Genomic DNA, 25,926 nt, shown 5'->3' with positions numbered 1-25,926 from the left:
GAAGGTCTTTAGTTGTACTGTTGGAGCTACCTTGATATTCTAATTGGATTAAAAGTATTTACCTTTGATGATTATCTTGAATTTGGGCAACAGCCAGAAGTTATACTGTGCCAGATCCTGTGAATAAGGTGAAGACCCACTAATGCTATTTGGCATAAATTGCCAAAAAGGATTGTTCAGTGCGAGATGATCAAAAAATACAGTTAATGTTTAAATAAAAACATTTATTGCAGTAAAAGACACATTGCCTTAAAAAATCTTAAGAAGGGCCCGGGATTTAACTCAGTGGTTCTGCCGCCTGCTTCTCAAACGCAAGGACTCGAGTTCGATCCCCAGTACCAAAAGAAAAATCTTAAGAAAACACTCCTCCTCACTTTGAATACACTTATCCCATCAATCTTGGCAATGAGTCTTTTACTTTAATAAATTGTTTTAGTCATTCATTGTATTTTTCGATCATCCCTTGTAGAACCGAATACTGGCTGACTTGGTGTGAGGCCTAAGATTGGAGGCATGAAGAGTCTAGATCAGTGATGGCAAACCTTTTAGAGCTTTCAGTAATACAGATAGCCCATTGAGGTACATGTGCCGTAGGTTTGCCACCACTGGTCTAGATTCTCCCCCAGTTTGTGGCCTAGGCAGGGGCTCAAAGGAAGAGGTCAGTTCAGGTTTGGATATACATAGGTGAGGTGTTTAATAGGAATTAATGAACAGATGAATATTTTGATCTCTTCGGAATGCAGGAGAAAAAGCTAAACTGGCAACAGATTCAGGAGTCATCCATGTATAAGTAGTAGTTGAAGCAGAAGTTGGAATACTTGGGAGGCTGGCTAGATGGGGGGCACAAGGTGGAGAAGGTTGATAAAATTCAAGTAATGTAAAGTTTTCAAATGTTATGATTACTAAGAAGTGTCCATTGGATTGCATGAGCTTATGAAGACTTGTTTAGAGGGAGAGGATAGAAGCCAGATTGTAGTGAAGAGAGATAGGGCAGTAGAGATAATGAGAACCTAATATAGACCATACTTTTAAGAATCTTGACTGTGAAGGCAAGGAGGGAAGATAGCTAAAAGTGAATTTAGTTGAAGAGAACTTTTTGCTTTTGTTCAGGCATTTTATTTTCTTATTTATTTTGTGGAGCTGGGGATCAAATTGAGGGCCTTGGACATGCTAGGCAAGCTCTCTCCCCTTGAGCTGTACCTTCATTACTTGTTTTTGTTTTTGATGAGAGAGACTTGAGGAATGTTTAAAGATTAAAGAACGGAGTGTGGCTTATGGGGCAAAGACTTCCTCTTGCTCTGTGCTTTGTTTTATTTTGGCATGCTGGGGATCAACCTAGTACCCTAAGCATGGTAGGCAAGTGGTCTACCACAGAACTATACCCATAACCCTCTCTTGCTTCTTCTGATGAATTTCTATGTACACACTCTTACTAATCAATAAGTATTTACTGAGCCCCTGTTACATGCCAGGTGCCATTCTAGGTAGAGGCAGTTGATTGCAGAATAAGAGTGCCAAGATCACAATTCTTGGAGTTTAGAATTTGTTTGGGGGTAAGTGCAGATGCTGGATGAGCACTTACTGATCAATCAGTTTTGAAAAGTGTGTTGTAAAGGGGCTTACCTGGTATTAAAGGATCATGGAGTACTAAGGAAATCACAGCTAAGCTGAGGTTGAAGACTTACGACAGTCAGGTGAAGGTGTATGGGAAGATGGAGGAAGAGCAGGATTCTAGGGAGAGGAAACGGTGAAAGATCTGAAGTGGGGGGCTGGGGATTTAGCTCAGTGGTGCCGCCGCCTGCCCTGCGAGCACAAGGACCCGAGTTCAATTGCCGGTACCAAGAAAAAAAAAAAAGAAATAATATCTGAAGTGGGAAAATGTATGTTAGGGGAACTGATCTGACTGAGGCACAGAGGGTGAGCAGAGGCTCCAGCAGCCAGGATTCCATGCTGAGAGTCTTTGAAAGAATTTGTTTTGTAGTTTTCCCCTTGTTAAGATGGTAGTATGATGGCATAACTGTTTTGTTGTTGTTAATCAGTTAAATACCCTAGATTCTTTGATGTTTGTTCATAGAAAGAAAGCGTGGAATAATCAGGACTCTGAGGTTATATATAACTTTCCTGGGGCACAAATTGGAGGTATATGTTGAGGTTGATGTGTGGTAGCTAGTTATTTAGCTAGTAAGTGAGCTTTCCTGAGGGATAAGTATCTACTTTTTGCTGAAGTTTTGTTCTTTATTTGGTGAGATGTCTTAGTTACTTTCTTGTTGCTAAGATAAAATATTCTACCCAAGTTAAAGAAGGAAAGATTTATTTTAGCTCACAATTTGTAAAGGTTTCAGTGTATAGTTGGCTGGCTCCAAAGCTGGGTGGCATGGCAGAGGAGAAACAGTGCATAGTGTAGCAAGCCAGATAGAAAGCAGTCAGGCTTCCTTCTTCTTTCCCTTTTTATTACATCCAGGCTACAATCTTATTGATTGGTGTACCCACACCCAGGGTGGATTTTCTGTCTTCAGTAAGTGTTACTCACTTAGAACTATGCTAAAGCAATTAGTGGACTGATTCAGTATCACACATTCATGATCCAGTCACTCCCAAAAGCCCCATTAGGAGTGCACAAGGCTTTGGGAGCCATCTAGATATAAGCCATAACAGATACTAATTTTTTCATGTGTATGTGGGTTGGAGTGGAATTAGATGTTTTGACCTAGTGTTTTTAGGGAGTCTTTTTTTTTTTTTGCAGCATGACTTGGAATGTGGGTCTACTCCTGTTTTCTGACTGAGTGACAGGAGATGCCAAAGCTATCAGTGGGAAAACAATTACAGTATTACATAGTACCTGTTACGTCATAGGTGTTTGGTAAAGGGTAATTATTTTAGGCAAAAGGAATGTAAGATGTAAGAGTTTGAGGAAAGACTGTAATGACAGCAAGAAAAGAACATTATTTGAATTTTTATATATCACTTTATAGTTTCTAAAGTGTTTTGTAGTACTGGAGTTGAACCTAGGGCCTTTGCACTGAGCTATTTCCTCAACTCTTTTGAAAATTTTTTTTATTTTGAGAGAGTCTTGCTAAGTTGCCCAGGACTGGGCTTGAACTTTGAATCCTCAGTCTCTCAGAATACTTGGATTACAGGTGTGTGTCACACCTGGATAATAGTATCATTATATTTTCTCCAAATGACTTTTAGAACATGTATTTTTATACTTAGATGAAGAAACTGAGTTCTAGGTATCCCAAGACTTCCTTGAGATCACACACTAATAAAAAGTCAGGTTTAAAAAAAAAAAAAAAAGCCGGGGATTTAGCTCAGTGGTTCCACTACCTGCCTTGCAAGTGCAAGGTCCCAAGTTTGATCCCCCGTACCAAAAATAATAATAATAATAAAAAAAAAGAAGAATGAAAGGCTGGGGATTTAGCTCAGTGGTTCCGGTGCCTGCCTTGCAAGTGCAAGGTCCTGAGTTTGATCCCCAGTACAAAAAAAAAAAAAAAAAGTCAGGTTTTAGAATATGTTGTTCTGTTTGGAACTTGAAGTAAGAATCACCTCTCTGTCTTCTCCCACTGTATTTTCTCAGTAAATTTTCCTCATGCTATTGGCTGGTTTTTGGTAGCCAAGGTTAGGTTGAAGTTTGCTGAGGACTATTAGTGCCTTATCAATGCTTCTCTGTCATTTTGACCTCATCCCTGTCCTTTGTTGAAGTTAGAGTTTCTTGGTTACTCCTCTTAACTGATTTTTTTTTTTGAAAGGTAAAATATGCCTTGATCAGTGCCCAGAGATGTATGATTTGCCAAGGAGATATCGCACGGTATAGAGAGCAAGCCAATGACACAGCAAACTATGGGAAAGCACGCAGGTACCTTTACATCTCTTTATTATTTCTCTTCCCATTAAGCTTAACCCTATTAAGCAATGGGCTACTTGAGCTGCCTCCCATATACATGTCCTACAAGTGTCCCTGTTGGTTTGTTTAGTCATGCTTTATTGCTCCAGGTCCACCTCCACCTAAACCTGTGCTTAGGTCTTAAGTAGGTGGTCAGGATGAGTTGGGAAAGAGTTGATATGGAGCCAGATTGATTTTTGTTATTGTTTTTCTATTCTAGTTGGTACTTGAAGGCACAACACATTGCTCCCAAGAATGGACGCCCCTACAACCAGTTGGCTTTGCTGGCAGTGTATACGGTAAGAAGTCTTGTGGACAGGGGAAGTATTTTTCAGGTAATTTCTTAAAATTATGTTTTTTGTTTTGTTTTGTTTTGTTTTGTTTTTTAAACTGTGGCTTTTGATAGCAGCAGCTCTTGAGTTTTGATTTCATCTGCTTACTGTATCCCAAAGAATATCCCCTCTAGCTCCTATCCTCAAACTCAGTTTGTTCCTCTTATTTTCAGAGGTAAGTTGTCTGGAATCCTTTTTTTTTCCTGGTACTGGGAATTGAACTCAGGATCTTGTGCTTGACAGGCAGGTGCAGTGCCACTGAGCTACATTCCCGGCCCCCTGGAATCCCTCACTTTGTTGATTCTACTTCATGCATTTAGTTATCACTGCACTTAAGTTTCTGAGGGAAGGCTTACATTCCAAGCAAATACCACTTTGTTTCTGACCAAAGCTTCTGCTCTGAATCTTGTCTTGCTTCCCTTCTCTCCCCTGACCTATTGATCTAGGCTACTCAGTCTAGAAGGAAGATACAGCTCTATTTACCTCTTGTCCTTAAAGTCCTGACATACCTCTCAATGGCTTGCTTCTTTTCCCCAGATCTTCCTATTCTTATCTTTTCACCTAAGGTTTCTCCTTAGCAGAAGCACAGTAAACACTTGATTTACCCTCTAGATCTTTTTTTTAAATCCCATTTCCCCCCTCAAGCGCCCTCCCACCCCATTACCCTCTAGATCTTAACATCTTTCTCTAAATGTGTCTCTAACAGAGAGAAATGGTCCTTCAGGGCTGAGTGGCTTTAGGCAGGAAGCTGCATTAAAGGCAAGAAGGTAGGGGCCAGTGGTAGATACTAAAGATTCAAGTAACTGTATAGGAAGCAGCTAACATGCTCATTAGGAAGAAAAAAAAGGTTCTTAATGCTTAAAGTTCATTGCCCAAATAAGTAATATTTGAGTTTCATATTTATATTCTATTTTGTTCCATAAAAGATTTAAAGCAATTCCTAATTATGGATTGAAATAGTATAGTTGATTAAGTAATATGGTTTATTGAAGTGCTTTCTTCAGAATCTATTGAGTCTCTTTCTTTTTTTTGACCTCTATCCTATTTTTTTGTGGTGAGTATTTGGGATTTTTTTTCTACCCCTTTGTCTTGTTACTTTTCTCTCCCCTTTCTCCTTATCCACCTTCTCCTTATTCTATATTTTCTTTTTTTTCTACCTTTTGTTTATAATTTTTAAATGAAATATAAGTTTTCTTGTTAATTAGAAAAATATAATTGGCCATCACTTCTACTTCTAAGACATTTTCTTCACCTTAGGGAAAAAAAGAGACCCTTCTTTACTTGTTACTCCCCATTTCTCCCTCTACCTAGGGCAACCATTGGTCTGAGTTCACTCTATGCACATATACCAATTCTGGATGTTTCATATAAATGGAATCATATAACCCAAGGCCTTCTGGGCCTGGCTTCTTTCATTTAGCATAAATTTTTCAAAATTCTTCCAAATTGTAGCTTGCATGTATCTGTAGGTCTGTGTGTTACTGAAGGTTGAACCCAGGTCCTTGCACATGCTAAGAAAATCCTTTATTACTGAACTACATCCCCAGCCCTTTTTATTTTTTGAGACAGAGTCTTGTTAAATTGTCCAGGCTGACCTTGAGCTTGTGATTGTCCTGCCTCAGCTTCCCAAGTAGCTAGGATTAAATGCCTGCCCCACTGCAGCCTGTTTACTTCATTTTTATGGCTGAATAATATTTCATCATGTGAATATATACCTAGTACATTTTGTTTGTTCATTCAGTATTGATAGGCATTTGAGTTATTTCCACCTTTTAGCTATGGTGAGTAGTGCTGCTGTGATGTACAAGTATTGGAGTACCTATTTTTAGTTTTGTTGGAGTAGCATTGCTAGGTCATATGATAATTCTGTGTTTAACTTTGTTTTTCTTTTAAAGAGATTGCTAAACTGTTTTCCCCAGCGACCATGCCATTTTACATTCTCAGCAGCAAAGTATAAGGATTTCACTTTTGCACTTTTTTTTTTTGGAACTGGGGATTGAATCCACGGATGCGTACCCCTGAGCTATATCCCCAGCCCTTTTTATTTTTTACTTAGATAAAATCCCATGATGTTGCATAGACTATCCTCAAACTTGAGATCCTCCCAAGTAGCTGGGATTACAAGCATGTACCACCACATCTGCCCTTTCCATATTCTTGTCAACATTTGTTATCTCCTTTCTTTTTTTTTTTATTTTTTATTATGACCAACCTAGTAGGTGTAAAGTAGTATCTCATTTGAGAGGCTAGTTCTTTATTCCACTTGTGGACTTTTTAAAAAAAAATAACTTTATTGTCAAACACACACACACACATACAAAAATTAAAACCATTCAAAGAAGAACAATGCAAGGGAAAAAAAACTACAATAATATTCAAATGCAGTAGAACTCAACCAAAACAAAACTGAAAAGCACTTAAACATTTTTTCATATAACTTAAAAAAGCATCTCAAGCACCAACAAGACAGCAGAGGATGTGATTTGTTTCAGAAAGATCCCCAAAACCAACATTGAACAAATAGTGGTCTGGAAAAAAACTCCAGTTAGCTAGCAGGCTCCACATAAACCAAACTTCTCCCTAATTTAAATTTCGATACAGTCATATGACATGCAATGGAAACACAATCTGAGAAATATGTTATTAGGCCATTTCATCCGTGTGTGTCCTTAATTACACTCTCAGTTTCTCACACTAGAGAAACTATTTGGTATTTACGCACGTGTATCCTATTTATTTCACTTAAGAGGATGGCCTCAATATGCATCCATTTAGCTATAAATGTCTCTAGTTTCTTGTTCTTAATGGCTGAGTAGTACTTCATTTTATAAAAAAAAACCATATCTTTATCCAGCTTCCAGTTGATGGGCACTTGGGCTGTTTCCAAGCTTTCGCTATTACAAACTGTGCTGCTATAAACATGGGTGCACATATATTGCTGTGGTATGATTCTTTTAATTCTTTTGGGAAGATATCCAGCAGGGGGATAGCTGGGTCGAATGGGACCGCTAGGCCTAATTCTTTGAGCTATTTCCATGCTGATTTCCACAGTGGTTGCAGCAGTCTGCATTCCCATCAGCAATGGAGAGGGTTCCTTTCTTCCCACACCCCCGCCAGCATTTGTTACTGGATGATTTCTTAATAGCAGCCATTCTTTCTGGGGTGAGGTGGAATCTCAGTGTTGTTTTCATCTGCATCTCTTGAATAACCAGTGATGTTGAACATTTTTTCATATGTTTATTTGCTGCTTTTACTCCTTTGTCTGAGAAGTGTCTGTTCATTTTAGATGCCCATTTTTGAATTGGGTCTTTGAATTTGGGGGGTCTGATTTTTTTCAGTTCTTTATATATTCTAGACAGTAGTCCTTTGTCTGAGGTATGGTTGCTGAAAATTTTTTCCCACATTGTAGGTTGTCTGTTAACTCTGTTGGTGGTTTCTCTTGCAGTACAGAAGCTTTTTAATAAGATAAGATCCCAGTTGTTGATTCTTTGTGCAAGTTCCCATGCCAATGAGGTTTTGTTCATAAAATCTTTTCCTATACCAATGCCTTCAAGAGTTCTACCTAACTTATCTTCCAGCAAATTTAGTGTTTCTGTCTTAATATTTAAATCTTTAATCCACTTTGATCTTATGGGACTTTTAAATTTAATAAAATTGATTTTGGGAAACAGTTTTAGGTTTTTATTTATTTATTTATTTATATTTTGGTACCAGGGATCGAACTCGGGACCTTGCACTTGTGAGGCAGGCAGCGGAACCACTGAGCTAAATCCCCAGCCCCAGTTCTAGGTTTTTAGAAAAATTGAGCATTAATTTCTAATATACCCCTTCAACTCCTTCTGTCCTCAGAGTTTCTGCTATTGATATCTTACCACTGGATGTGCTGATGCACTCAAGAGGCTGAGGCAGGAGGATTGCCATGAGTTCAAGGCCAGCCTAGATTACATAATGAGTTCAAGACTAGCCTAGACTATACAGTGAGAGCTTGTCTCAATGAACTAAAAACAAAAACAAAGGGCTGGGGATTTAGCTCAGTGGTTCTGCTGCCTCCCTCGCAAGTGCAAGGTCCTGAGTTCGATTCCCAGTACCAAAAAAAAACCCCAAACAAAACAAAATGAAAACATCTTGTATTGGGGTACATTTGTTAAAATTAACGAGCCAGTATTGATACATTATTACTAATTCAATTCATAGTCTACATTAGGATTCACTCTTAGTCCTATATATTCTATAGGGTTTGTATTAGTTACTTTTATCCTTGCTGAGACAAAATACCTGACACCTAAAGTTAAAGAAGGAAAGGTTTATTGTGGCTCACAGTTTATAGAGGTTTTAGTTCATAGTTGACTGGCTTCAAGGCAGGGTGGTGCGGCAGAGGAGCAACAGTTGATGACAGGCAGAAGGCAGCAAAGTAGTGAAGCATCAGCAAGTGACAGCAGCCCTCCTTCTGTCCCTTATATTCTATCCAGGCTACATGCCCTTAGGGCAGATACACCTAGGGTGGGCCTTCCTATTATCCACACTTAGAACTATGCCAAACCAACCAGTGGACTAATTTAGTAATCACACACCCTAGATGCAGCCACCTCTGAAAAGCCCCACCTATGACCTCAGGAGGCTTTGGGAGGGACATCTAGACACAAACCACAACAGTTTTGACATATGTATAGTGACATATATCCACCATTATACTACCATATGGAATAATTTTACTACCCTAAAAATAACCTATGTTCCATCTATTCATCCTTCCTCTGAATACCTGGCAACCACTAATGTTTTTATTGTCTCTAGAGTATTGCCTTTTCTGTGTCATACAGTTGGAATTATATAGTATATAACCTTTTCAGATTGGGTTCTTTTAGCAGTGCATTTAAGGTTCTTTTTGTGACTTGATAACTCATTTCTTTTTTTTGCTGAATAATACTCGATTATATGGATGTGCCACAGTTTATTCACTATTGAAGGACATTTTGGATGCTTCCAGGTTTCTATAATTACTTGTAAAGCTGCTATAAACATCTGTGTGCAGATTTTTGTGTGGAAATCATGTAATTGCTAGATTATATGGTAAGAGTATGTTTAACTTTGTAAGATATTGCCAAAGATTCTTCCCAATTGGCTGTACCATTTTTGATTCCTACAAACAGTAAATGAGAGTGCCTATTGCTCTACCTTGTGAATATTTGGGGTAAGCAAGGCTTTGGATTTTTGTCTTTTATTTTTGGTGCTAGACGTTGACCTCTGGGTCTTGTGTGTATTAGGCAGGCACACTACCACTGAGTTAAACACTTAGCCTGGATTTTTGCTATTCTGATAGGTGTGTAAATTTGTGTGCATGTTTTGATTTTGGTTTTGGTTTTGGTTTTTGAGACAGGGTCTCACTATATAGTCCAGGCTGGCCTTGAACTCTCTATGTAGCCCAGGCTGGCCTCAAACTCAAAGTGATCCTCGTTCCTCAGCCTCCCGAGTGCTGGGATTATAGACATGCGCCACCACATCTGGCCTCTTTTTGGAGACAAGGTCTCACTCTATAGTTCATATTGGTCTTGAACTCATTATGTAACCCAGGCTGACCTCAAACTCACAGCAATCCTCTTGCCTGAGCCCCTAAAGTGCTGGGATTACAGGCATGTCAATGCCCAGCTAGTGGATCTTGCACTAAACTTCATGGAGATGTAAGATCTCACTAAATTACCCAGGCTGGGCTGAGTGAGTCTCCTGCCTCAGTCTCCCAGAATGGTGGAATTTTAGTTGTGGGCCACCACAACCAGCTAATCTCATTGTTTTAATTTGCAGTTTCCTAATGACAGTGACATCTTTGGTGAGGTGTTTGTTTGGATCTTTTCCTCATATTACAATCGACTCTTTTTTTTTTTCTTTTTTTGGTACCAGGGATCGAACTTGGGTCCTTGCGCTTGCGCAGCAGGCAGCGAAACCACTGAGCTAAATCCCTGGCCCTTGACTCTTTTTTGCAATTGTTGAGTTTTTTTGTTTTTTGCAGTCCTGGGGATTGAACCCAGAGCCTCACACATGCTAGGCAAGTCCTCTACAGCTGAGCTACATTTCCAGCCCTTTTAAAATATATTTTATTTTTGGGCCAGGGATTTACCTCAGTGGCACTGTTGCCTGCCTGGCAAGCACAACGTTTTGAGTTTGATTACTGGTCCTGGGAATGAAAAAAAAATGAGACAAAATCTTGCTAAGTTACCCAGACTGGCCTCAGATTTGTGATCCTCCATCCTTGGCCTCTCAAGAAGCTAGAATTACAAAAGTGTGTGCCACTGTGCCTAGCCTTGACTTAATTTTGTGAAAGGTGTAAAGTCTCTTATGTAGATTTATTATTTTACATGTGGATGTCTAGTTGTTCTAGCACCATTTTGTGAAAAGACTGTCCTTTCTTCATTGAATTGCCTTGGTCCTTTGTGAAAGATCAGTTGATTATTCTTTCTGACTGTATTATTTCTGGGTTCTGTATTCTGTTCTGTTGGTCTATTTGTATATTCTCTGGCAGCACTACCCCATCTTGATTAGTGTAGCTTTAGAGTATGTCTTGAAGTCACGTACCTCATTCTTCACCTTTGTTCTTCAGTATTGTGTTGGGTATTCTGAATCTTTTGCCTTTCTGTGTAAACTTTACATATCCACAAATCTGGTGAATATAAAGTTACACTGTGTTGTGGTTTCATTTTGCATTTCCCTGTTGACTAATGATGTACATTTTGTCATGTACTTATTTCCACTTGGAAAAGTTTCTGTTTGAGTATGTTGCTCATTGGAAATAATTAAAACTTTTTTTCTTTAAGTCAGGCATTGTGGTACAAGCCTATAATCCCAGCACTCAAGAGGCTAAGGCAGAAGGATCACTGTGAGTTCAAGGCCAGCCTCAACTACATAGTGAGACCCTGTCTCAAAAAAAAAATTTTTTTTTTTTTTTTTTTTTGCTACTACTGCCGATTGAACTCAGGACCTTCTCATTGAGCTACATTACCAGCCTTTTTTTTTCCCCTTTATTTTTTATTTTGAGATATGGTGTCACTGAGTTCGCCAGGCTGAGCTTGAACTTGTGATCCTGCTGCCTCAGCCTTCTGAAGAGGTAGGATTATAGGCATGCACTATCATGCCGTGCTGGAAAAAAATAAAATATTTATCATTGTACCTATTTTATCCCCCCACCCCCACTTCCTTTGAGACGGGGTCTCGCTATGTAGTTCAGGCTGGGCCTGAACTCACAGCGATCCTCCTGCTTTAGCCTCACACTATGTCCAGCTTTTAACCCCTCCTCCTTTTTTTACAATGTTGGGAATTGAACTTAGGGCCTTCCATATGTTAGACAAACACTCTACCACTAAGCTACATTCCTGGCCCTTATCCCCCCCTTTTTTTGTTTTTCCTTTTTTGAGACAACATCTTCCTTGTAGGCCAGGTTGGCCTTAAATTCATGATCCTCCTGTTTCAGCTGCCTGAGTGCTGGAATTACAGGCATGCACCATCACTCCTGGCTTCATTTTATTTTTTTGTTTAAGGAAGAAAGGTTTATTTTGGCTCATACCAATTTCATTTTTAAATGTACACTTTGTGCTGGGTGTGATGGTATACGCCTTAGCACTCTGGTAGGCTGAGGCAGGAGAATTACAAGTTTGAGCTTGATGTAATTGCCATGGCATTTTCAATAGATAGCATTCTGATTTTCTTACTGGAATTCTTCACAGCTTAGGGGACAACCTGGGAGAGATAGTGGGTTTTCCTGGGCCAGCTGTGTCATGCAGTTGTCTGGAAGAAAATCGGTTGACTCAGTGTCTCTGGACTCTTTTTGCAGAGGAGGAAGCTTGATGCTGTATATTACTATCTGCGCAGTTTAGCTGCCAGCAACCCTATCCTGACTGCCAAGGAGAGTCTCATGAGCTTGTTTGAAGAGACCAAACGAAAGGTGAGTGAGGTGCAGGCAGAATTATTCCTTCCTAGAATACTTTTCCTTTTGTGCATCTGTGTCTTCATGGGAATGACTAATGTCCTCAGAGGAATGACTAATATTCTCATGTGAGCCCATCCAGCTGTGCTGATGTGGCCCCTGTATGGAACAAAGCTGACCTGCAGGAGAGCTTTCAGTGGCCCTTAGGGGTACATGTTCCACAGCATTAAAGTGGATGATACTCTGCTACGTTGTTTCTGTAGCAAATCTTTACCATTTTTTTATAGTCCTTAGTTAAAAAAACATAGATGTGGGCTGGGGATTTAGTTCAGTGGCACTGTACCTGCCTTGCAAGGTTGTGAGTTCAATCCCCAGTACCAGACAAAAACAACAAACAAAAAAATATAGATGTGAGAACTCTTCAATTGTTAGCTGAATCCAGATTCTGAGCTTTTGTGTCTTTATGGTGTACAGGCAGAACAAATGGAGAAGAAACAACAAGAGGAGTTTGAACTAAATCCTGACCAGTGGCGAAAAGGAAAGAAGTCTACCTTCCGGCATGTTGGAGATGACACCACTCGTTTGGAGATCTGGATTCATCCATCCCATCCCCGGTCTTCCCAGGGAACTGAGTCTGGGAAGGATTCTGAGCAGGAGAATGGTCTGGGCAGCCTGAGCGCTAGTGACGTAAGTTCCTGAAAATGAAACAGTGAACCAAACTAGTCCTTTAAGCCTGGGTACCCTGATTCATACAACTGTGAGGCATTCCATAGATGCTTCCTACTCATCACAGGAAACACCAACCACTTGAGCCTCTTTAATGTCCTCTTTCTCACCTATAGTCCCTTATTTTTATTATACATTTCCCTCTGTCACCACTATGTGGCACTGTAGAATTTAATAAACAAAAGATTAGAATTTTCCTGCTGCTTTCAGTTAGTTGTGCATCACCAGTATGATGCATTAGGATTCTCCAGGATTTTGTACTTAAATTTTCCCTTTTGGATGACTCTGTCTGTCTGTCTACCTATCTACCTATCTACTTATTTATTTGTATGTTTTTTGTATAGGATATCTTCTTAGGCCTGAGGCTTTTTCCTTAAAGCCAGGAGAAATAGCAGTAGATCAGAGGCTTATCTGGAAAGTTTCTTCTCCTTCATTTACTCAAATAATTACCGAACATTATATCTAGATCTCTCCTTGCTCTCAAGGCAGGCATTCTAGTATAGTTTGTTTTGGGGGAACTTAGCCAATTTTAAAGTAGCACATGGCCAGGGGACCAAAGTAGCCATTGGTCAGTTGAAGTATAAAGAATGAATAAGAGTTATCTAGAAGAGAAGGGAAAGGAGAATGGTACAGATCTCAGGCAAAGGAAATAGCATGTGCAAAGACCTGAGGCTAGGGAAAGAGAACACAGGAATGGGAAATTTGTAGTTGCTGATTCATTGTGCCTAGTATATAATCCAAGTGAGATGTAAAAAGGACTTGAACCAAGAAATGGCCTTAGAGGTGGGGAGAAGTGAACAGTTAAAAGATAGGGCCAGGGATTTAGCACAGTGGTTCTGCAGCCTGCCTCACAAGCTCAAGGTCCTGAGTTCAATCCCTGGTACAAAAAAAATCCAAAAGATACATTAATAAGGTAGAATCCAAAGGACTTGATTGGATATTAAAAGCTCAAGAACAAGGGGGAATCAAGAATGACACGAATATTTCTGACTTGGAAATTCGGAAAATGATGGTCCATTTCCTGAGATAGGGAATAAAGGTGGAACTGGTTTTAGGAGAAAGATGATGAGTTTAATTTTAGACCTATTGAATTGATTATTCTTGTGCGACACTGAATCACATATAATTCAGAGACTAACAAATATCTGAAGCTAGGAAGAGTACTTTAGGCCAGAGATGAAGATTTGTTTTTTTTTGGTACCGGGGATTGAACTCGGGTTCTTGTGCTTGCGAGGCAGGTGGCAGAACTACTGAGCTAAAATCCCTGGCCCTAGAGATAAAGATTTTTGTAGGTATCTTCTTGTAGATAATGAAACCATAGGAATTGATCAGTTTGATTGAGGTAAAAACATACAGTGATAAATAAGTGAAAGGTGTAAGAAGGAAGACCCTCGCACACAGTGGGAAAAGAATAAGATCCAGACAGGTGAAGGCATTAGCCTAATAGAGGGCAAGAAATCCCTTTTTTTTTTTGGTACCAGGGATCGAACTTGGGTCCTTGCGCTTGCGTGGCAGGCAGTGAAACCACTGAGCTAAATCCCCGGCCCCAAGAAATCCCTTTGTTAAGCCTGAGGGAAAATATAAATCTGGGATATACCTGGGCACACAGGTAAACTTATGAGTATTATAGGAGGAAGAAGAGGGAGGGCTTTTTTGTTTTTCATTTTTCTCTTTAAAGTTAGAGGCTGGAAAGTAGTAATTACTTGTAAATGAAACTGCCACCTTCCTACCTACCAAAGTCTATGTGGTATTGCCTGTTTGTGTGTGTTATAATAGTATCTCAAGATGCATCAGGTTGTTGCTCTGATAGAATCCTTCATTGGTGCCCTCTGCTAGTTTAGTTATTACAGCCCCAGTCTGGAAGCTTGTTTAGGTGAGAGATAGATGTCTGGTTGGAGTAGCTACATGCTCAACTATTTTCAAAATGAAAGCACCAAAAGAACAATTTGAGAAAGCGTTTTGTGACTTTCTTTAATGTTGGGCTCAAGGTTGGTGAACATCCTTCATAGAAGATATAACTAATCTCTTGTAGAGCTCTCTCTTCCATTAGGGGTGTGTGTGTGTGTGTGTGTGTGTGTATGTGTGTGTGTGTGTATTGTGGTACTGGGGATTTAATCCAGGGTCTTTGCATTGAGCTACATCTTCAGTCTTTTTAATTTTTATTATTTATTTATTAATTTTTAATTTTAGAGACAGGGTCTTACTAAATTGCTAAGTTGCCCAGATTGGATTTGAACTTGTGATCCTCTGCCTTACCATCCCAGAGTGCTGCTTCACTGCACCTAGCTTATTTATTTTTAAAGAAATATATATTAGGACTGGGGATGTAGCTTAGTGTTTCAGCACTTGCCTCACATACATAAGGCCCTGAATTCAATCACTAGCACTGCAAAAAAAAACAGAGGAAAACAAAAAACTGGAAGATAATAATCATATATGTATGATGATCACTTTCCCCAATATTTTTCACATTGGAACAAATGTATTTGTTTGTAAAGAGGATTTTTTCAATTGGAGAAGTAATACCAGTTTATTTTATTGAAATTAAACCAAAACATGTCTATAAAGTGGAAGTTACTTGTGTTCCTACCTTTATAGACCACACTGTGAAGTATTTGATGGATGTCTGTCCAGACCTTTTCTAAGCATTTATGTGTGTATATATGTATACATATACTTGCAAAAATATGAAAAAAATAGTTTTTGACTGTACTGGGGATCAAACATAGGGTTTTGCATATACTGGGTAAGTGCTCTACCACTGAGCTACACCCGGCTTTGAACTAATACTTTTTAAACAAAAAATGGGCTTATACTATATATAACAATCTCCAATTTGCTTTTTTAAATTATCAGTTATCTGTACTCAGTTATGCTGTAATGCAACATGTATGTTCCTAAAAATTACTGTGCTATGAAAAATTGTGCAAGAATAAACCCACAAGGCTTTAGGGGAAAATGGAGTTAGGGGCATAAATTAAAAAAACTTGATGATGTAGTAAAAAAAACAAAAGATAAAAACCTACTTAAAAACAGTTGTACAAATTTATAAATGTTAAATGGCTAATATGTAAATGCTACTTTAAATATGGCATTTTACCTTGAAAAAAACATGAAGTTTGCTTGTGGAAGCAGGCTGTAGAGGGGTTGCAGCTTGTAAGTCATAAGGGCCAGGAGGAGGGTTACTTGGAATTGAATGGGCGTATATAACACCAGTTATAGCTAGATGTGGTTTATAATGTGTGTTCATGTGTTGAACTGAGGTAACTTGTCATTGTTTAGGGTATTACGCATGTGTTTTATATATTCCCCTATGGCTTGATTTCATCTGTGAGCATTTTCTGTCTCACCTGTATTTCTTTTTTTTTTTTTTTGGATACTGGGGATCGAACTCGGGACCTTGAGCTTGTGAGGCAGGTGGTAGAACCACTGAGCTAAATCCCTGGCCCTCTCACCTATATTTCTTATGAACAAAATCATGCATAAACCAACAAAAAATTTGGTTATACTCAAATTTTTTCTTACTATATTGATCACAATGGTACAAATTCACATTTTAAAATGAACATTGTAGCAGAACTATTTCAATTGTTTCAAAATAACTTTTCAGGGGCTGGGGATTTAGCTCACTATGACTACTTTTTTTTTTTTTTGGTACCGGGGAGCGAACTCAGGACCTTGCGCTTGCGAGGGAGGCATCAGCACCACTGAGCAAAATCCCTAGCCCTCACTATGACTATTGTACATACAACATACTTGATGCTGTGTTTGGAAAATAAGTCTTTAGATAAGGGAAATGTCATTGAATATTTAAACTCTTGTTAGACCTTCTTTGTCTTTGGCCTTTCTGAATGTGGTTTGAAATTCAGATTGGACCAGACCTTAGTACCTGTGTTCATTAGCTTTCCATCACCATGACAAAATAGCTGAGATAAATCAACTTAAAAAGAAGATTTATTTTGGCTTATGTTTTCAATCTGGCCTTGTCTGGCTTCTGGCTTCATTACTTTGGGCCCGTGGGGAGGCAGAACATCATAGTGGAAAGGTGTAGAAGAGAAAAGATGCTCACGTCATGGCAGCTGGCAGGCAGAGAAAGAGAGAGAGCTGTGGACAAGATATATCCTTCCAGGTTATATCCCTTGTGACCTAATTTCTCTGACTCGGCTCCACTTCCTAACAGCCCATAGAGCTGTGAACTCATCAATGGGTTAATCCACTGACTAGGTTAGCATTCCCATGATTCAGTCACCCTTCAGAAGCCCCACCTCTGAAGAGCTGAGCCTGTTGGAGGACCTTTTTTTGTTTTGGTGCCGGGATCGAACTTGGGTCCTTGAGCTTGCCAGGGCAGGCAGCGGAACCACTGAGCTAAATCCTCAGCCCCATGGAGGACACATTTTAAAAATCTAAACTCTTAACAGTATCTTCTCATACCTATTTTCTGTCCTTATTTGAATTTCTTGTCTTATTTCACCTTGTTTGCCTTGGTCTTGCTCTTTGGCTAGTCTTCCTTCTGTTGCATACTGTTCATTTTATTTCTTTGCACAGTGTCTTTTTTCAAGGCATTTTCAGGTCTGGAGAATTTAATGCAGTTCCTGAGTTTTTGGAGTAGGAGGTTGTGTTCTGGCACAGTGCTTAACCAGACTAAAGTTTAGGCTACCTGTCCTGTTGTGCCAGCTTTGTGTTAGGACTGAAAGATAAATACAGCATCTTTCTCAGATTCCTTAGAATCAAATGCATAAGTCAGCAGACACTTTTCCATGAAAGGCCTAATAGTAAATATTTTAGGCTTTATAGGCCATGTGGTTTCTGTTGCAACTACACCATTGTAGTGCTAAAGCAACTATAGACTACACATATATAAATGAATATGGCTGTATTTCAGTACAACTTTATTTGCAAAGACAAGTAGTGGGTTGAATTTGACCTGTGTGCCTAGTTTGCTAACTTCTGTTCTAGTGGAAGAAATGGCAACATAGACATTGTTTCACTATACAGTTGATTCTTGTTATTTGTGAGTTATGTTCTGTAAGTTGCTACAAATACTTGAATATTGGTCTATTGCTCCTAAGGGAAATTGTTTGATTCTTTTGAGCGTCTGCTCATATTTTAGTCAACTGATTGCTATATAACTTTGTTTTACATATTTTTCTGTTTAAAGACACCTCATTTAATTTATATTATTGATTCATAAATAATTGAGCTCATGTCCAACAGAACTATGAACAAAGCTTATCTAACATACCTATTTTCTTCATAATGCACATCACAGCTTTCTTGCATTTGGGAAAACTAGACAGTATTTCTATGTTCGGAGGCCATTTATTTTAATTTTTGGGTATAGGGTCTAGCTGTGTAGTCCAGGCTGGGTTTGAACTCACTGTGTAGCCCAGGTTGGCTTCAAATTCATGATTCTCCTGCCTCAGCTTTCTGAGTACTTGGATTACAGGCATGTGCCACCATGCCTAGCTATGGGGGCCATTTTAAACAGTAAAATCACAACCAAAAAGTGCAAAAATGTAGAAAATGTAGTGCTAAGTAGACCACAAAAAGAATATGACCTGAAACATGAAGGAAGAGTTGTCTCATTTGACCTTAGCTAGGAACATGTACATTGAGTGACTCAAACTTTTTGTTGCTCTGTGCGTGTCAAGAATGACCACAGAAAGCATTGTGAGTATTGATTTGGAAGTTACAAATAAGTTTTAGTGAATTCAGTGAATTTACAGCCTATGAAAAATGAGGCTCAACTGTATTACTGGGAATGTGTAAGAGAGGTGTGTATTGGGGACTGTAGAATAGAGAAAGGCCTTTGATCCAGACCTAGCAGAGACATAGCTTGGGGTGAGGGGAGAGAGTGAATTCAGAAGGCTTCTTGGAGAAGTTAATCAGGCAGAATGGGAAGAGTGTTCTATGAGCAAAGCCAGAGAAAGTGTGATACAGCAAAGTAGTTACAGGCCACTAATCTGTTGTGAGTTGAGTGATAGTGTGAGAATACTGGAATGATGGAGAGGAGGCTGACCAAGCTTTCCTTTTGGAGCTGTGCTCTTGATTGGTGCTATGTTATGTGGTATGTGTGGGAAAGCAGTGTATCTGTCTCCTATAGTATCCTGGATCCCAGAAATAAAATTTGTTTCTTAAATTTCTTGTTTATTTGTCATGTCTGCAGTAGTTTTGTTTGTTTGTTTTTGGTACTGGGGATTGAACTCGGGACCTTGCGCTTGCACAGCAGGCACCGGAACCACTGAGCTAAATCCCTGGCCCTGCATTATTAATTTAATGAAAATAGCACTATTCCATCCACTAAGTCTGATGTATTGGCAGTTGAATATTTTGCCCCACAGTTTGCTGGTTGAAAAGTTGAAGTGCCTTTTTTGGAGGGTGAGGGGTACTGAGGTTTGAACTTAGGGTATCTTGCATACTAGGCATGTGCTGTAACATTAAGCTATGTTCCCAGCGCGTGTTTGTGCATATGTGTGTGGAGGGGTACTGAGGATCATACCCAGGGTGCTTTGCCGCTGAACTATATCCCAGCCCTTTTTTGTTGTTGTTGTTTTTTTTTTTTTTTTTTGTACTGAGGATCGAACTCGGGTCCTTGCGCTTTCGAGGCAGGCGGTGGAACCACTGAGCTAAATCCCCGGCCCCCATTTTATTTTTTGAGACAGGCTCTTGCTAAGTTATCCAAGTGGGATTCAAATTTGGGATCCTCTTTTCTCAGTCTCCCTCGGTGCTGGGATTACTACATCCTGTTTAAGGACCACACATAAAACTGTAAGCATTCTGAACTAACACACTAGTGTCTCTTTGTGTCTTGGCTGTTGGGGGAAATTGCTAATGGTTTACATTGTGTAGGGCAAAGCTTTTTTTTCTTTTAAAAATTTTTATTGCTTAAAAATAGTTTACAGCTGGGTGTGGTAGTACATGCCTATAATCCCAATATTCAGGAGGCTGAGGCAGGAGAATTGAGTTTGAGGCCAACCTGAACTACATAGAGAGACTCTGTCTCAAAAAAAAAAAAGGGCACAAAGCCAAATGTGAATATTGAAAAAAAATCAAACATATAGATAAACAATATATTTTAATCACCTGGAGAAAACCACTATTAATTTCTTAGGATATGCTCTTCCTCTGTGTTTATGTAGACCACAGCATTTAGATTGGGACTAATGTCTAATGTTCATTAACCTGGGAAAAGAAAGAACAACTCATGCTAATTATTAAACAACTCAAAAACTGATTGAAAAAATGGTATTCTGACTTCTTAGGTCGACGTGGTTATTTGTATTTTCCTGTTTCATTGAAGTAGCATAATAAATACCAGAAGGCCCTCCCTTTTGTGCTTAGAAAACAAATTTCTCAAGCCATACATGGGGAAGAGCAAGTTCAAGAAAGGTTAGATATCTAATAGAACAATTATTTTTCTTAAAGTTTGAGTCTTAAAGGTCCATTTAATGAGGAACCATCTTGAATTAGTAGTAAATTGGAGTATGGGGGATTAGTTTGAGGCCCCTTGGTCATAGAAAGTTTGTGACCTTGTTTCAAAAACTGGGTTTTAGGTAGAGAAGTTTCTAGGCCTAATTATATTCTGGGGTTGGTTTCTAGATTGGTGAGAATAGAGATTCTAAGAGATCTGTTTAGATCTCTTCTCTTAGATCTCTTTCAACGTCCTTTTTGTTTGTTTTGTTTTGTTTTTGTTGCAAAGTATTGAATCCAGAGCATTGAGCATGGCAACTGTGCGGTGTACTACTGAGCTATACCCACCAGCTACCTCAACCTCTTTAAAAATACTTTAGTTAAAGAAATATTTTTTTAAAAAATATTTTTAAATAGGAAATATATGAGTATCTTCTCTTACATTACTAGTGGCATATCATGCATACTGTTATTTATTTATTTATTTATTTTTTTGCAGTACCGGGGATCGAACTCAGGACCTTGTGCTTGCAAGGCAGGCACAGTGCCACTGAGCTAAATCCCCGGCCCACCTTTTTTTTTTTCATGTTACCACTGGACTTGAAAGACTGTATTTAATTTTCTAGTTCATTGTATTTCTCCATAGACTGTCAGTGTGGTGGCTTTCATTAGTTTTGTCCAGAGTCTTGTATGTCAGAGGGAAGATGGTGAAGAGATTTAACACTTTGGGCTTTGGAAAGCCCTGAGTTTAAGTCCTAGTTGAATTAGATACCAGCTGTCAGACCCTAGACATGTTCCTTAATATAGCTGAACTTCACTTTTCTCATTTGTAAGATGTTGATGATGATAACTTTGTTTCTCAAGGGTTGGGAATCATAATTTCTTCTTTAAAAATTTGCATAGTGCCCTTGCCTGAATATCTTGTGTTTTTCTTAGAGATTTGATTATAAGTTGGTAATAATTTTATTTCTGACTGAGTACATGGCTATAAAAGATTGACTAGAGTAAGAGTATCTTTTTCTTGCATTTAATCAGTAGTCTAGCAGAGTAAGAGTTGCCCAGCAAAGGAGCATAGCTTTACTGTAGAAAACCCTGGTTAGGTGTCTCCCTCTCCACTCCTCTATAGGGTGGCATTTTCTTTACACCCATCATTTGTCCTGCCTTTCAGGGTGCCTTGAATAGTTTGCGTACCAGAGCTGCTGCTACTGCTGCTGCCACACAGTGCTGAAAAAAGTGGCTATGTATGGGTCATACACTTTTAACACTCCTCACACACACACATTGCACCCACTTCCATGACGACTGTAGGACAGAGAGTAGTTTTAGAAGTCCTGCTTCCTTAGGCAAGATGCCTAATAGTGGAGTGAATTCCCAGTTCTTAGCCTTGTATTATGAACCTTTGAGTTTGCGCTTCCAGGACTAGTGCCATTATAAAAACATAGAAAAGGGCTGGGGATGTTAGATCAGTGGCACAGTGCCTGCCTGGCAAGTGCAAGGTCCTAAGTTCAATCCCTGGCACCCCCCCCCCCCAAAAAGATACAAAAAACGTTTGGCTTCATTTTTCACTGGATAGCATAAACACTGATTTCATCTAAATTATTTTTTTATTTTTTTATTTTTACTTTTTGGTACCAGGGATTGAACTCGGGACCTTGCGCTTGCAAGGCAGGTGGTGGAACCACTGAGCTAAATCCTCGGCCCTGATTTCATCTAAATTAACAAAGAAGAGTTGAGTCTCCATGCTAGTAGATAGATATTTTATCTGTAATAACCTTATTTCATTGTCCTGTGATTATATCATTATGGCAGAGAAAGTTGGCTTAATTCCATAGCTGTAAGGTGGGTATCATACAGATTTTCAGGGTGGCTGTGATGTCATTTATTAGTTTTACTTTATAAAGTAGTTTATAGTATTAAACTTGTGATATACTCTTTCACCCTGGAAGCTATTTGAAAGTATGGCTGTATGAACAGACTGGTGCTATCTCTGCCTGGACCACTGCAGGACCCTAGGACTGAGTTCCTTGTCTCTGTGGTTGCCAGTGAGTAGAAGTTCTCAAAGCACACCGGCCCTACCTACAGACCCTTAACACCACGTATGACCTCAGTAACCAAACCACTTCAGGGCTTTATTTTTATCCTGGTTGTTCATTTCAAGATGTGAGGTTGGTTTCTTTCCTCTAACAGAGCAAAGTTCTCTGGGGGAAGAAATAGTGCCAGGTTGCAGTCGAGGCTGGTTAAACACCAAAACCACACTTGTCGTCTTTCTGCCCTTGCGACGTGACATGAGCCATGCTGCAAACACCAGCTTCCACGTTGTGAAGAAGCCTCCAGAGGCACTCCGTTACTTTTTGGGTTTGATTTGTATTCTTAGCAGGTAAAATGTGGAGGCAGTAAAGGTGTACCTTCTAGTTGTTCATTAGCCAGAAATGTAATTCTAAAAGTGGATAGTTTTTTAAAATCCAACATTTCCTGACTCAAGGTTTTTCATCTTCCCCAAGGGTGTTGATGAGAACTCTCACAACTCACCAGGTCTCAGGAAGCTAGATTACCAACATATCCTGTTCGCGTGCATGTGTGTATTCTGTGTTACCCACAGGCCACTTTCCACCCCACGTGACCTTTAGTTACCATCCGGAAAGTTAGGACCCAGATACCAGTCAGAATTTCCAGGCTTTGGTTTGGTTTAGACATTTTAGAAAATGTTAACAGCAGTGATTGTAAAGAGACTTTCTGAGTGGCACGCATGGCGAATAGGAAGGAATATATCCTGAAGAGAGGAGGGAAAGGCATTATATGTGTTTTTCCCAGTAAGGTGTTTGAAAAGAAATATTCAGGAGAATATTGCAAGTAAAATGCACAGAGTGAGAGGAGGAGGGTGATCAGAGAACTACTTGATTGATTAGAAGTTGAACACATGCCACAATTCTTAGGTCTTACGACTGAATTCTGAACCTCTTATTCTTTAAAATTGTAATATACTATTGGAGTTGTTTCTACACTCTGTCACTGATTATTTATTTTACTGGTGCTAGGGACATGGGCCTTTGCACTGAGCTACGTCCCCAGACCTTTTTAATTGTTACTTAGTTTAAGACAGGTTCTCACTAAGTTGCCCTTGATTGGGGTGGAACTTATGATCCTTCTGCCTCTGCCTCCCAGAGTGCCCCCTCACACTGAGCTTTATTTTTATTTTTATTTTTGGTACCAGGGGTCGAACTCAGGACCTTGCGCATGCGAGACAGGCGGCGGCACCACTGAGCTAAATCCCCAGCCCTGAGCTTTATTTTTTGAGAGGTGGGTCTCACTATTTACCCAGACTGGTTTCTAACTCCTAGCCTCAAACGATCCTTCCACCTGAGCCTTCCAAGTACCTGGGACTATAAAGGCAAATGCCGTCACCCATGTCCTGCTGTAGTCAGCATTGTTAAATTAGTATAAACAGACCATAATGAGATAAGCAGTTCTTTCTGTCTATCTGTCTGTTTGTCTATCTGTCTGTCTATTTTTTGACCAGCATCTCGCCATGTAGTTCAGACTGGCCTTGAACTCACTATGTAGCCTAGACTGGCCTTGAACTCACAGTGATCCTCCTGCCCCAGCCTCACAAGTGCTGGGATTACAGGTGTGCGCCATCACCCTTGGCTCTAAGACAGGCAATTCTATAGAAAAAGGGTAGGCAAAATACTGCCAGTGGCTTGTGAGCCAAGGAATGATTTTTATTTTTTAATATAGAAAGAGTTATTTAAAAACATGCCAGCCACCGCCTGCCTCAAGCAAGGCAGCGCAAGGACCCAAGTTCGATCCCCTGTACCAAAAAAAAAGACCTGCCAGGTGTAGTGGCCCATGCCCATAGTAATTCTCATTTGGGAAGTTGATACAGGAGGATTTCAAGTTCAAGGCCAGCCTGGACTACACAGTGAGACCCTGTTTCAAATAAACCAACCAAACAAAAAACATAAGGACTTGGATCAGAAACACCACAGAACCTATTTACCCTGACCTTTTGTGAGAAAAGTTTGTCCACTCGCTCCCTTAAAACTTGGAGGAGTGAAGGCAGTTGATGCTAAGGTCCTTCTTTTAGGACATTGATTGCTCAGTAAGAGTGTCAGTGCCTTTTTGAGCAGACAGTTCCAAGTTGCTGGGCCTGCCACTGCTGGATGTTTAGCATTCCTGTCCCCACCCACTAGATGCCAGTAGTGGCCCACACATTTCCAAACAGTCCCTGGGAGGAATGGTACTATCTTGGTTGAGACCACCGATTTAGGAGCTTGCTCAGATAGAAGAACATCATGTAAGGGTTTTTTCCTTCAATTCCTCTCAGAGAAACAAGACTTGGGGTTTGGATCTTCATGACATAGAATAAATCAACAATAGTGCAAGAGAATTTGAATAGATAATGAATAGGAAGATGTTCAGTAGAGTAGAATAAAAAGTTTTATGGAAACCATTTATTATGTGCGCTGGTTGCCCACTGCTCATTTCAAGAATTATTGAGACTGATCTATGATTTATGAGATTTGTTTTGATGTTACATGTTCTTTTATTTACTTATTTATTTATTTTTGGTACTGGGGATCAAACTCAGGACCTTGCACTTTTAAGGTAGCCACGATGCCACTGAGCTAAATCCCCAGCCCAATGTTGCATGTTCTTTTAAAAGCATATTCCTCTCTATGTGAGAAGAGTGGCCATCTTTAGCCTTAATGTCTAGATGATCTTGAGGTCTGTGGGAATCTGTACGGTGCATTGAGAGACGTGTTCAAAGCCAATGTAAAGATGTAGTTTTGGCATCTCATGAATAACCTGATATCCAGACTTAAGCCAGAACTCTGGCATTAGAGAATTTTCTAGCCTGGGAGAGTTGACTGAGAAAAGTCCTCCTTTGGATCCTTACCAAGTTAGACAAGGGAGCAATCAACTGCTGAGCTCCAGCCAACTGGAATGTATGTGAGGGTGTACTATAAATCGTCCCTTAGGATCTAGCTCCTAGTCTGTGAAGAGCCTTCCAAGTACTGTAAGATTCCTACACATTGGACCTTGTTCAGTCTGAAGCTGCAATAGGAATACAGTAGTGAAGGGATCAGCTCACTTTAGATAGTAACATACTGCTTGTTGTACAGAGTAAGAGACTTCACTGACCTTTTTGTTTTTCCTATGCTGCTTTTCTCACCAATACTGGTTTTTCATTTTGAGCTTACTCTTAGGGAGATATGTCCATAGTTCTGTCATTCTCTAATCCCTTTATGCTCTTAAAGGCTCTAGAAGTTCATGTGTCTATCCTATTTTCATGATCTTGGATATGATGTGTTTGGGTTAAGACAGGGAATATTAAATAATTATTTTCTTGGCTTGTAGTCTTCCCCAAGTCTGTGAACTGTTTTTTTGGCTCCAGAGGTGTATTCTGGTTTTTCACCTCTTGGAAGCCTTTTGCTTTGCTCATAAATATTTAGTTCTGGAGTTACTGCTCAGTTTTATTTTCCCAAGAATTACTATATAGATTCTAGACTACAAGAAATTAAAAATCTAGACTTTTGATGGTTTAGTCCTTATAAAATGTGTTAAGCTAAGCACACCTGTATTTTTTAAGAAATTCATTGATTTTTTTTTTGAGTTGTCTTCTATCTACTGATCCAGAATGTATTGAACATTTTTTTTTTTTT

The 25,926-nt window shown here is 39.4% G+C and overlaps 1 protein-coding gene across 9 annotated transcripts in view; it reads left to right on the top strand.

Annotated features, from left to right (window-relative positions):
• The window catches only part of Smg6 (SMG6 nonsense mediated mRNA decay factor), a 239,868-nt gene that overhangs the window by 8,695 nt on the left and 205,247 nt on the right, over positions 1-25,926 (top strand). For 8 of the 9 annotated variants that reach the window (XR_002386908.2, XR_002386909.2, XR_002386910.2 and 5 more), the window contains 4 exons: positions 3,750-3,856; positions 4,104-4,182; positions 12,035-12,145; positions 12,602-12,814. Coding sequence is in view for 5 of the 9 variants with exons in the window: in XM_004857168.4 (XP_004857225.2) it covers positions 3,750-3,856; positions 4,104-4,182; positions 12,035-12,145; positions 12,602-12,814 (510 nt within the window). In the remaining 4 variants the exon portion in view is untranslated. Of the gene's footprint in view, positions 1-3,749; positions 3,857-4,103; positions 4,183-12,034; positions 12,146-12,601; positions 12,815-25,926 lie in introns of those variants that run through there. The other variant, XM_087191965.1, reaches the window with a different exon arrangement.

The sequence above is a fragment of the Heterocephalus glaber genome, unplaced genomic scaffold (assembly GCF_053883595.1).
Source record: "Heterocephalus glaber isolate CG9 unplaced genomic scaffold, H.glaber_assembly_v1.0 deba00001564, whole genome shotgun sequence".
NCBI lineage: Eukaryota > Metazoa > Chordata > Mammalia > Rodentia > Bathyergidae > Heterocephalus > Heterocephalus glaber.
The sequence above is the reverse complement of the archived record's forward strand: the minus strand, read 5'-3'. Positions and strand labels throughout refer to the sequence as shown.